The 11,691-nt window shown below is 35.4% G+C and overlaps 2 protein-coding genes across 18 annotated transcripts; one reads left to right on the plus strand and one right to left on the minus strand.

The window, feature by feature from the left end:
* Positions 1 to 1,499: 1,499 nt before the first annotated feature.
* LOC118050955 (uncharacterized) lies at positions 1,500 to 7,661 on the plus strand. Of its 17 annotated transcripts, none has more exons than XR_012168059.1 (6): positions 1,500 to 1,701; positions 2,091 to 4,875; positions 5,398 to 5,732; positions 5,885 to 6,450; positions 6,579 to 7,256; positions 7,350 to 7,661. XR_012168059.1 is itself a non-coding variant. In XM_035061445.2 (2 exons), the coding sequence occupies exon 2, from the start codon at positions 2,213 to 2,215 to the stop codon at positions 4,790 to 4,792; it is 2,580 nt and encodes an 859-aa protein (XP_034917336.1). In that variant the 5' UTR covers positions 1,500 to 1,701; positions 2,091 to 2,212; the 3' UTR covers positions 4,793 to 5,064. The 17 variants fall into 17 exon arrangements, 1 of the variants encoding a protein (XP_034917336.1); XR_004687956.2 differs by having other exon boundaries at positions 5,885 to 6,342; positions 6,451 to 7,256; XR_004687958.2 differs by having other exon boundaries at positions 5,885 to 6,092; positions 6,168 to 7,256.
* A 506-nt stretch (positions 7,662 to 8,167) lies between these two features.
* On the minus strand, positions 8,168 to 11,421 carry LOC118050998 (uncharacterized). Its single transcript, XM_035061495.2, has 6 exons — positions 11,300 to 11,421; positions 10,989 to 11,123; positions 9,848 to 9,984; positions 9,550 to 9,636; positions 9,110 to 9,268; positions 8,168 to 8,530 (listed from the first exon to the last, which is right to left on the minus strand). Exons 2-6 carry the CDS (start codon positions 11,119 to 11,121, stop codon positions 8,432 to 8,434), a joined length of 615 nt encoding a protein of 204 aa, XP_034917386.1. The 5' UTR covers positions 11,122 to 11,123; positions 11,300 to 11,421; the 3' UTR covers positions 8,168 to 8,431.
* Positions 11,422 to 11,691: the final 270 nt, after the last annotated feature.

Genomic DNA, 11,691 nt, shown 5'->3' on the forward strand with positions numbered 1-11,691 from the left:
AATTGAATAATATTCTATATGGGTGTGATAGTAAAATTCACTCACGGGCATCAAATGTTGTGCCTCCCTCATTCCAAGCTATTAAAATTGTCAATTCAATCAATTCTGAATCCTCTAGTTGTCCAATTTGTACAATCCAAAAAACAGTGAATTATAATTTTTCAAATTCAAACCACATCATCTTAAACTGGATTTCGTGGAGGGAGATAAAAAAATGTTTGATTTGTGAGGGTTTAGGGTGTTGTGTTCAGCTAAGAATATGGAAAACAATGGCTTAGGGTTGTGTTGCTGGGTTTCATAGAGTGAGATTGACAAATAACAGGGAGATCAAGAGAGGGAAGGAGTAGGGAGATCTAGAGTGATAGGCGACTTTGAATGACCTGTGTGTTAATGTTTGTGTATGTGAGGAGAGAAGATAAGCTTTTATCTTGTGATGGAGGTTGGTTCGGGCAAATTTCAGGTAAAAAAAATGTTTTAGTAGAGGGAGATCGAGAGAGGGGGCAACTTTGAATGATTTGAGAGTTAGGGTTTGTTGTCCGCGAGTAAAGAAGTTAAGTTTTTATACCTATTTATTTTTTATAGTAGGCTTTTATTTTGGTTGAACTTGTTTGCTTTGGTTCGGTTCAATCTATTTCACTTATAAGTATAATTTTTTTTATTGAACTGTAATGATTTATTTGTTATATTAAGATGTTTTCTGGAATTTGTTTTTCTTAACCATGCATAGATATCATGCATTGAGATAGTTTACTGTATACTCGCATCATTTGATGGTCCTCTTACGGTGGATTGTGCAGTATGCTTATATAGATCCTTGAAAAGAAAGTTTTTAATTTTTTTCCAAAAAAAATGTCAACAAGGGTCGAACCTCTCTCAAAATTAAAAAAAATAAAAACAAAAACTTTTTTGTGTGCCACAAATTGCAAGAAGAGGTGTTAAAAAATATAAAATTATTTATAATATTTATCTGATTTGACTTATTAAATTTGAATAATGTAGATATTACACATGATAATGTATAAAAAATCTTAAAAAATAGATATAACGAATTGAGAGGCAGGTTAAGATTTTGAAACTCAGTCAAACTAACTCAACTTGTATATCCTATACTATTTTTATTTTTATATTTGATAATTTATGGATCAATTATTTATTTTTATTTTATTTAAAAATGTTTCAATTTCAAAATTCTTAGTGAGATTTTTATTTGATTTATTAAAAAAAAGAGATTATCTCTTTAAAAAAGTGAAAATGGAGGTAACTAGAATTTAAAGGTACTCCAAGGTATGGAAATTAAACTTAATATTAATGATATTATAATATTTATTGGCCATGTTGTAAATCCATCTTTAAATATAGAACCATAAAAATTAGTAATATAAGTTAACTCATATATATCTCTAAGTATCTACAAAAAAATTTTTTTTAGCTCAAACTAATATATCTAACCTTTTTTAGATAAAAAATAATAATTAAATGGATATAATTATAAACCTAAACTCCATCAAACTGTATCCATAGCACCCTAATTGCAAGACTTTCCTAGGAAAAAAAAAGAAAAAAGAAAAAGAAACCCTATTTTCCTAGAGACCAAACAACGCCCCATTTTACACTACTAAACTTCCCCTGCTTCAAAGATATAAAATCAATGACCCAGTTTTGTAACCCTTATTTTGCATGTATCTTCATCAATAAAAAAATGTCGGTGCCCTCTTTCTCTCTCTCGTAAAGTTCATTTCTTTTTAACTGGGTAATAAGCGTTCAATTGAAATTTAATCATGTTGGAGAGCTCTTTGTTTTGAATGAGAAATTCGTTTTTTTCCACCTTTTTTGGCTAGCATTATTAACTTGGTAATAAGTAATGGAAAACAAGCTTCTTTCTTTTCTGTGTTTGCTCTATTTTATCTGGTAATTGGACTTTCTTGATTGCTAAATTGTAAAATTTGAGCTGATTACAGTTCATTTTAGTGTGTAATTGCTTCACTAATGTATCAAAGTTGTGAACTTTCAAAGAGACAGTGTTCAAATTCCAATCTTCGTTGTTTCTAGGCTGCTTTCTGGATATATGACTGCCTTTGTGTTTTTTGCAGAGAAAAAAATGTGTGACTTCATGGGTTTCATGATGACCAAACTTTGAAATCTAGATAAGGGTCTCGCCTCAGTTGTTTCACAGGCCAAACTAGGGGTATGTCAGCTGGCAAAGGGAGACTAAATGGTACTCAAAACTATGTTCCTTTGTAATTCATCCTTAATAATCTCAAAGATACTAGTTAATATCAAAAGCCCTTCTGCTATGTTCTTGTCTATTACTAAAAGTCACAATCGTTGCTCTTATTATTACTTTTTCTCTAGTTCTTCTTCCTCTAAGAACAAGAACTGGAGCCTTATACACCAAATTGTTAAAGCCTTTCACAACCAACAAGACCCTAAACCCTTAAACCCTATTCTTCTCTCTAAATTACAACTCTACCATGTACCAGACGTTATTATATCCCTTCAGCCTAAGCCCTTTTCGGCTATTAGATTCTTTGAGTGGGCTGATAGCTTTTTCATTTCACCACTCTCTGCACCATCATTCTGTGCCCTCCTCCATGTCTTGCTTCAAAACCAATTATTTAGTCGTGCTGCTTGTGTTTTCGATAAGTTTATCATGCAATTTGGAAATGATGATGACACTTTGGATGCCTTTCGTGATGGTTTTTGTGATTTGGATTCGACAAACCATAGTGTTGTTTATGGGTTTTTGATTGAGAGTTACTGTCGAAAAGGGATGTTTGATAAATCTGTTGATATATTCATGCATGTTTGTGTAAAGGGTATTTTTGTTTCACCAAATGTGGTGTACTTGTTGTTGGGTTCTTTGGTTGATTCACATTGTGTTGATGTAATTGTGGATAAGTATGGTGAGCTGTGTTCAGCTATGAGAGAACAGCCTTTTAGTGTTTATGAATTTGTAATGAATAGGTTTATGAACAAGGGTGAGGTTGAAATGGGTTTGAGATTCCATAAAGCTTTGATTCAAGGAGGTTTTGGTCTGGATATCATTACTTGCAATAAGATTTTAAAAGGTATTTGGATGCAAAATGATATAGGAGTTGCAGATGATTATTTTAATATGGTAGTGAGGATTGGCCCAAAACCAAATGTTGTCACATTTAGCACATTGATTGATGCATATTGCAAAGAGGGAAATTTGGATAAAGCATTTGTGCTTTTTGATGTTATGGCTGGGAATGGTGTGGCACCTGACTTAATTGTCTACAGCATTCTTATTGATGGCCTGTTTAAGGCAGGGAGGCTGGAAGATGGACAAAGGCTCTTGTTGGTAGCATTAGATAAGGGTATCAAGTTGGATGTTGTTGGTTTCAGCTCAGCCATGGATGCATATGTGAAAATCAGGGATGTAGGGAGGGTAATTCAGATATATAAGAGAATGTTGAATGAAGGGATTTCACCTAATGTGGTCAGCTGCAGCATTCTTATAAAGGGGTTCTGTCAGAATGGTAGGATCTTAGAGGCTTGTGGACTGTTTGTTCAGATTCTGAAACTTGGTTTTGAGCCATCTATTTTAACTTACAGCGCTCTCATTGCTGGATTTTGCAAATCAGGAAATCTAAGGGATGGGTTTTATTTATATGAGGATATGATAAAGAAGAGGTGTGAACCTGATACCATTGTTTACAGTGTTCTGATAAATGGTCTATGCAAACAAGGGTTGGTGGGTGATGCACTAAGATTCTTCTTTCAAGCAGTGAATAGGGGTTTAAGTCCCAATGTTTTTACTTTGAACACCTTGCTAGACAGCTTCTGTAGATTGAAATGCATGGTTGGTGCTATGAAGGTGTACTATCTAATGGGAATGTTAAATATAAAAGCAGACACAGTGACCTACACCATCCTTATTAAAGGCGCTGCTCAATTAGGTAGAGTTGATGAGGCACTGATGTTATTCTTCCAAATGCTCAAGAAGGATTTCAAACCAGATGTTATTACATATTGCACTCTGATTGATGGACTTTGTAAGCTGAAAAAATCATCTGCAGGATTATGTATTTTTGATTTCATGTGCAAGAATGATGTGGCCCCTGATATTGCAATTTATAATGTTCTCATTAATATGCATTCTAGGGAAGGCCATTTGGAGGCTGCACTTGGACTCTTTGTCCATGTTGTTGAGAGAGGGCCAAAACCTGATGTTTTTACTTTCAACACAATGATTTGCTGTTACTGCAATTTCAAAAGGTTAGATGATGCAGTTCAGCTTTTTGCGAAGATGACAAGTGAACAGCTCAGACCCAATGCCATTACTTTTACCATACTGATTGATGCATTTTGTAGAGAAGGTAGAATGGATGATGCCATGTTGATGTTTTCCAAAATGCTGGAAGAGGGTCCCGAACCCAATTTGGTGACATATAGTTGTTTGATTCATGGTTATTTCAAATCTCAAAGTATGATGGAAAGTGGCTTAAAGCTGTATAATGAGATGCTTGAAAACAATATTGCTCCAAATATTGTCAGTTACAGCATTCTCATTGATGGTCTATGTAAAAGAGGTCTAATGAAGGAAGCGTCTTGTGCTTTTCATTGTGCACTAGACAAACATTTATTGCCTGATGTGATAGCTTATACGATTCTGATCCGTGGATATTGCAAGGTTGGGAGATTAACTGAAGCCATGATGTTGTATGACGATATGTTATTGAATAGACTCACTCCAGACCGCTTCCTGGAAAGAACACTTGAGGAGTATCAACTTAAAAAAGCTGGAGCAATACATTTGTGTGCTTGAGGAGGATGTATGGAGACCTTCCTATCATCATCCTGCAATTAGGCATCATCATGGTGAATGAAATTACTACTGCTGCTTTCTAGGTACTGATTATAATGTATATTAGTGTTATATTTCATCATACATATTCACTTGTAAGTATAGACAAAACTCTGTTCTTACCCTGTAAAGAAGATAGCCGTGAACTCTTGTCTGGATCCATTGTATTATCACTTGGAACACCAGACCAAAAAATTTACCCTTAAAGAATATCACAATTTACATTTTTTTTTTTCTAATTTTTAATCTGTCTTGGACGTTAGCAGATGTTTCTTCTTAAGGAAAAAGTAAAATGGCCTCATGTTTATTTCTCTTGTTTTTCTTTTGAGATCTGCCTTGCATACGCAATCAATTACTATGGCATTATTCTTTTTCGAGGCCTGATGGTGATCTTCGGAAAGCTACGAGTTAAAACTTATAAAAAGCGTAATCAACCCATGCGGCAGTTCTACCAAGAAAAATGAGTTTTCGTGAATAATTATTTGTTCATGTGGTTTGCTGTCATCTTTTGTTATCCTCTTGCAATCTGATAGTACCTTCAAACTGATGGGTTTCTATTTCCAAAGGTCATCTTAATGATTGTAGAGGTGTTGATCCATGGAGACCCGATTGCTTTCTGCTCCTACAGGTAAACATGCTGGTGGTAAATAGTTATATGACTTTTGCGTGGTTAAAAGATTTCAATATTCTGGAATGAGCAGTTGAGTAGAATAAAAGAAGTACTTTTGACTGGGGATGGTTATCGCTCTGAAGCTTAAGCTCACAATGAACTTTTTGCCATGATGGAAGATGGCAGAGGCAAAGAATGGAATTGGACACGTTCGACATGCAATTACTCCAAAAATGGGGTGAAAATCTTGCAAAGAAAGGGCGCTTTCTCCAACCTGTCTTTCATCAATAGGTAATGACAAAGCTCAGCTAAGAAATTGTACTGGGCCTTTGTCTACGTTCTGCATTTTAGATTGCTCGTGTTTTCTCCAGTATCAAGGCAAGCTGCGTAGCGGTTCAGAATTGATTTACTTATCATTCAATCATTATGCAATTTTATTTCAGGGAGTATTTGTGGACAGAATGAACAGATAAAACTTAGAAGAGCTCTAGAGATGGAATGGATAGTTTTGGATGAAAAAGAACGGTTCTCTGGAAGATGAGAGAATTCTGTCAGAAAAGGAAAGAGGTAACAAGTCAACATGTGCCAAAGTTACTCATTAAGACTCAGATTAAATTCTTACCGTTGTTTGTGCAAGAAACAAGAACATTTGTAAGATTCCATAAATATTCTTCCAATTTCTTCTGGCAACTTACCATACATCTACATCATACTCCGTGTTAATAGTTTCAGGAATACCCAGCAAGAATCATTCTGATCCTATCTCTGTTCATCTGAAGAAAGGAAGGATCCCAAATGTGACATGCTATTACATCTTATAAACTCTCATTTAGACCTGGGAAGAAAGGGCCAAGGATACCCAAAGAGTTTAAACTTCAAGTGTGGAGGCAGTTATGCTGAGGTTGTTATCGATCTTACTCACACATGTTCAACATGTTATATCAATGAAATGAAAGTTTTGCTCCAAGTTTTCTTCCTGTTTGTGAAAGGTGGTACGTGTTTCCTGCAGGTATGATCTGTTGTTCCAAGGCAACTAATTTTCCTTGTCATTGACTGTTCCTTCTAAAGTTTCAGAAAAGTAGATTCTGTCTTGTAATTTCAAGAAAGTTGTTGCATGTGCTATTTCTCAAACCCAAGTGGAAGGTCATGAAACACTGCCATGTTACAAGAGATGACACAGACAACAACAAACAGGATGATGCTATTAACGGGATGATGCTAGCAAACAGGCTGTTTAATTTTACTTTCAGCAGAGCAGAACTAGTGCTTCATGCTACTAACATATCTATTAGGAGAGCTAACAAACATATATAGACAGAGAGGAGAAAGCAGCAATAACAGCCAGTTCCTGGTCAAGGTATGGATCATCCTCTGCATTCGTCAGCATCAATTCCTTCCTTGGCAGGGTGTATGAATTCACTGCCTACCTCCTCCTTGTTGTACCCTTGTAGACCGCCCTCCATGGTTCCTCTCTAGCCATAATGATCACGAACGTCAAGAATAATAGTAGTATTAGTTTCCAAGTTGACAATGAAGAGGTGATTATTCACAAGCACGCAAACCAGCAGAGATAAACATAAAAGCTGGGTGGAGAAAGGGTTAGGTTCAGCTAGGAATTCCTGAGCTTCAAGACTCTTGCCACCTCTCCTTCCTTTGCCTTGGCATCAAGTTCTGATCTTACTTGCTGTGTGGTCATCCCAAGTTTCATGAAGTAGTATAAAATCTGAGCATCGTCCCCTTGCCGCTGATGCTGCCGAATCATCTTGGTTTTCATTCTTTGCTTAGTGACTTATCTATTGCACCTCGTCTACCCTGGTAATATTTCCACCACCTATCTCGTAGTCAATCCTATTAATCATGCTAGGACTACGCATTTAAAGGTTGCTTTGCATTTTGTTCATGAACCAGTTGCGTCGAGAGATATCAGAGTCAAGTTTGTTTCCAGTAGTGATCAAGTGGCCGATATTCTCCACAATATTTTCACCAAAGGGCTCTCATCTGCTCCATTTGCTTTGCCAATTTGAGCTTTCTCGCATCTCAAGCTCAAATTGGGGCGGGGGGGTAACAGACAATAGTGATTTGATATCCCTAATATCATGCTATCTATATATGATGGTCTTATATTTTAGGACATACAATGTATTGTAATTAAGACAAGATTATATATTAATTGTGTAATGAGAATATATATACAAATCACATTGAGATTATCGTACTAAATTTAGTTTGCAGGCAAAGTCACTTTGGTGATTGAAGCAAATGATTCAAAAACATTTTTTACTGTAAGAATGGAAGGGCAAAGAAGTATTGGAGGATTACCTTGCTTAGTCCATTTCTAATGGCCTTGCAATAAATCAAAGAGAGTAATTTATGAAGAAATGTTTTGAAAATGTGAAGGGAAGGGCATGGCGCATTTTAACATCAATAATTTTTTAACATTTTCAAGTCTAGGACTAGCAACAGTTGCTGGAAACAAAACGTCCAGGCTAGAACATAAGACGTTTAGAGATATCACCATGTTAATGTTAAGAAGGATTCTTAGCATTGGGGTTGTCCGAGAATCGCTCAATCTGAATCCATTCAAACTTTAAAGCTTTTCCATTCAAAAGGGATGACAGTTATAAGAAGAAATTTTTTTTTTTACCAGGATCTCAATCCACTTACTTAGAGCCCTTGTCAAGCTTTTGTGATCCTTACACATTTCAGCCCTTGGAGGAGGCAAGAGGTGAACTGCAACTAGCTAGTTTTGATTCAATATGCCACATTTTGTTATGAATATAAAAGGAATGACCCCACAGTAACTTTGGACAATGAAGATCACCACTGTAAAGATTTTGCAGTTGGACCATCACATCGTGACATATTGGTTGATACAACTGAGGTAAACCTCTGACTTTTAAAAATAGATATAACCTATGAATGTAGAGACCATACTTGATTATTTTACAGCAACTTTGTGGACAAAGGGCTTAGTAGAGGGTAATGGAGCTTTAGTTGATCTTCTCACCACTTGCTTGGCGTCTCTTCTCTTCTTCAACCTGTTCAAGCAACGCTTCTAACTCTGCTTCTGACAAGCCCTCTAACCGCTTCTGCAAAACCAGATTGAGGCCGGATCCCATGTCAGGGACAAACAAAAGAGGAATTCAAAGTGGTTATTGGGTATTTTTCCATACTTTTCCCATATACTAAAAGAATCATATCTAGAGTCCGGTTCTACACAAAAAGGTGTGAAGTGACACAGATAAACGGAGATACGAATACAAGAGTAGATGCAAGGAAACTTTTGCCGCATATCAAACATCAAATTTTCAGCTTTTACCAAAACTCCTTTTCCACTAAATGAAATGGAGTTCAATGGCTACCCTTTAGATTCTTTATGAAAATATATGAGAATTGTATGGAATATTTAAGTACTAATTTGTTAATAAGAGCAATTCAGGACTCAGAAAAAGAAAGAAAGAAAAGAAATATGTAGTTTTATTTTGTTTTTTCAACCATTCACGAGATACTACAAGATATGCATCTAAGAACAAGCATATAAAATCGATCAAAAAGGAATCACTGTCACAGTAAATAAAAGAATGTCATATATGCATCATGCACGACTTTTGGCAAATAAATACTTCACTTTTGCAGATTTGAGAAGAAAACTCTACAAAAAACAATACCTCCATGACTTTGTTTTCATAATCACGAAGTTGTTGAGCATATGTCATTTCCTTGTTTGAAACCCTAAAGATGTATGTTGAAATCCATCCAACTGTTAAACCCAAAACTAATACCAATTGAACAACATTCCCTGCTTGTAAAGGATCAACACCAGCATACTGCAGAATCCATCATAAAAGGACCATCAGATAATGCAAGTATACAGCGAACTATCTCAATGCATGATATCTATCCATGATTAAGAAAAACAAATTCCAGAAAACATCTTAATGTAACAAGCAAAACATTGCAGCACAGTAAAAACTGCTAATGCACTACATAGCAGTTTACCCCATCGATCAGTGAGGCAGTGCAAATTGGTGTGCAAGTAAAGAGGAAACAGAAAAGAATGGAAATGGAAAAGGTTGGAATGATTTTAAGGATGGGAATGCCAGGATACCTCCAATCCACTTTCCAAGCCAATGCCGAGAACTGTGACTCCAAGTCCAATCAACAAGACATCCTTCCTGGTGTACCCAAAAGGAGTCTGTTCTAGGAACAGGTACAAGAAAGATATGAATACAACATCCAAGTCAACAAAATTAGAACACCAAAATGACTGACATTCATTTAAGAGGCACTGACATTTAGAAGCCAGCCACTTTTACACAAACAAGGAAATCCTTTATTTTTTTAAGTTAAAAAAAAAGGAATAATCATAACACTCAAATTCATCATGAGTAGCTGCTCGTACATGCCTTGCCTTGATCGGAGGAACCATCTTCACTGCTACTACGGGTAGTAAAGGTCACTCTCTTTGATATCATGCTGCCAAGTCCTTTTCTTGGAAAACAGAATTTTTCCTTTCTATACAAGCTTTGTGGAATTAATCTTCCTGAATAGTTGATAATATCATCAGTAAGAGTAACACTACAGGCCTTGAAAACAAGAAGTGTCCTTGCAAAAGTACTCATCAAGTCTGCTTGATAAATATTGTCAAAACAGGGATCCAAGAATAACTAATACTCAAATCATGAAAGAAAGAATAACAGTTGCGTTGGGAATTGGTAATTGCATATAATTTATTAGAACTTAAGCTCAAGGTAAACTAATATCAGTGTCAATACAAATAACACATGAATCAAGAAACATTTTGTGCATGCTGAATTCAGGACAGAATTTAAAATTGGGACAAAAATTTCTAATTTCATGTAATTAATTTGCAGTTAGAACTATAGGTTAACTAGCATCATTGTGAATGAAACACATGAAATCAAGAAACAGTGTACACATGCTGAATCCATAGCAGAAGTTGATGTCAGTGCATCTTGGCTGGGCTACACATTTTAATTGCTAAATTATAATAAAGAATCACATGCCTCATTAAGGACCAAAAGAAAATCTTGGGAGGAAATGAGGCAATCATAGTATCCAATCAGCTGCAAAAGGAAAGGGATAAAAGGGCATTTCCGTAGGGATCAACAACCTAAAGACAGTCAACAAGCATTCATAGCTACCCTCATAGATTGGGAACAATTTAGATTATTAATTGGAGTTTCAAAAATCGGCTCAAATCTCAGGGCATTCTTCAATAGTGCAAAAACATGCCTAGATTTTATCTACTTTTATACCCAAAAGAGAACTTCTAGAGCTAATCTCACTAAGACCAATCAATCTTGCATCAGATAAGGAAAACCCCAACTACAGTTACTCCTTGAGAATACATTTGAAGCAATTCAAAGTAAATGAGTCCAAAAAAGACTTAAGAAAAACAACCACTTTTAGAGTCAAAGAATTTTGAAACGAATTATATCATCTGAATAGCTTTCATCACATATGAGTAGCACAGAAACAAGACAAAATTCAAAATAATAAGAAAAAAAGAACCTGCTAACAGACCTCTCATGAAAGCTCCAGCTCGCAATTGCATGAATGGAAGAGCTGAGAACCCCACAAAGGAGGTAGCTCCATTATTTCGTAAGATGCTGCAGTTTGGGTTTCCATGCAGTAGAGAAGACATCCCTGTACTCATCTCTGAAGTCAAACATAACAAAACTTTAGTAAACTCATCCACCACTTTGTTTCTTGCATTTAGATTAACTAATTGATCAAGAAAGGTCCTTTAAACTTGTTCTCTCTTTTCCCCTCAATATGTTCCATAAAAGAGGCAAAATCAGAAGAGAGAAAGGAAGAGAAATATGGTATTGTACCTGGATGAGGAAGCACTGGGTGGCTAGTGCTCGTTGCAGTAAGGCCTCTTGATGAGGGAAATAAATATGGCCCACTCAAGGCTATATCTTTTTTCAAGAAAAATTGAGATATGGCGCGTGTTAGGGACTTACAAATAACTTAGAAGCTGTAGATTAGTAAACTAATTAATTAATATAAAGCTGGTAGCCGTACTTAACTACGGGTAGATTTTCAAGTTAATTTTTAATATACTGGTATTATTAATGTATTTTCAAGTATTATAATTGTTTTGATAAAAAAATAATTTTTTTAATTTATATTTAATAAAATATATTAGTCAATAAATCAAAAAAATTTAACACTAATTAAAAATTAAACTGGAAAGTAAAAAACAAATGCTCAAGCAAATATT

Source organism: Populus alba, chromosome 15, assembly GCF_005239225.2.
Source record: "Populus alba chromosome 15, ASM523922v2, whole genome shotgun sequence".
Lineage (NCBI taxonomy): Eukaryota > Viridiplantae > Streptophyta > Magnoliopsida > Malpighiales > Salicaceae > Populus > Populus alba.

Excerpts from the sequence above, each read along its gene's own strand:
- LOC118050955 (XM_035061445.2), top strand. The coding sequence starts at position 2,213 with ATGGTACTCAAAACTATGTTCCTTTGTAATTCATCCTTAATAATCTCA.
- LOC118050998 (XM_035061495.2), bottom strand. The coding sequence starts at position 11,121 with ATGAGTACAGGGATGTCTTCTCTACTGCATGGAAACCCAAACTGCAGC. Across the intron at positions 9,637-9,847 it reads GTTCCTCCGATCAAGGCAAG|ACTCCTTTTGGGTACACCAG; the intron begins GCATGTACGAGC and ends TTCCTAGAACAG. Across the intron at positions 8,531-9,109 it reads ATGAAAACAAAGTCATGGAG|AAGCGGTTAGAGGGCTTGTC; the intron begins GTATTGTTTTTT and ends CTGGTTTTGCAG.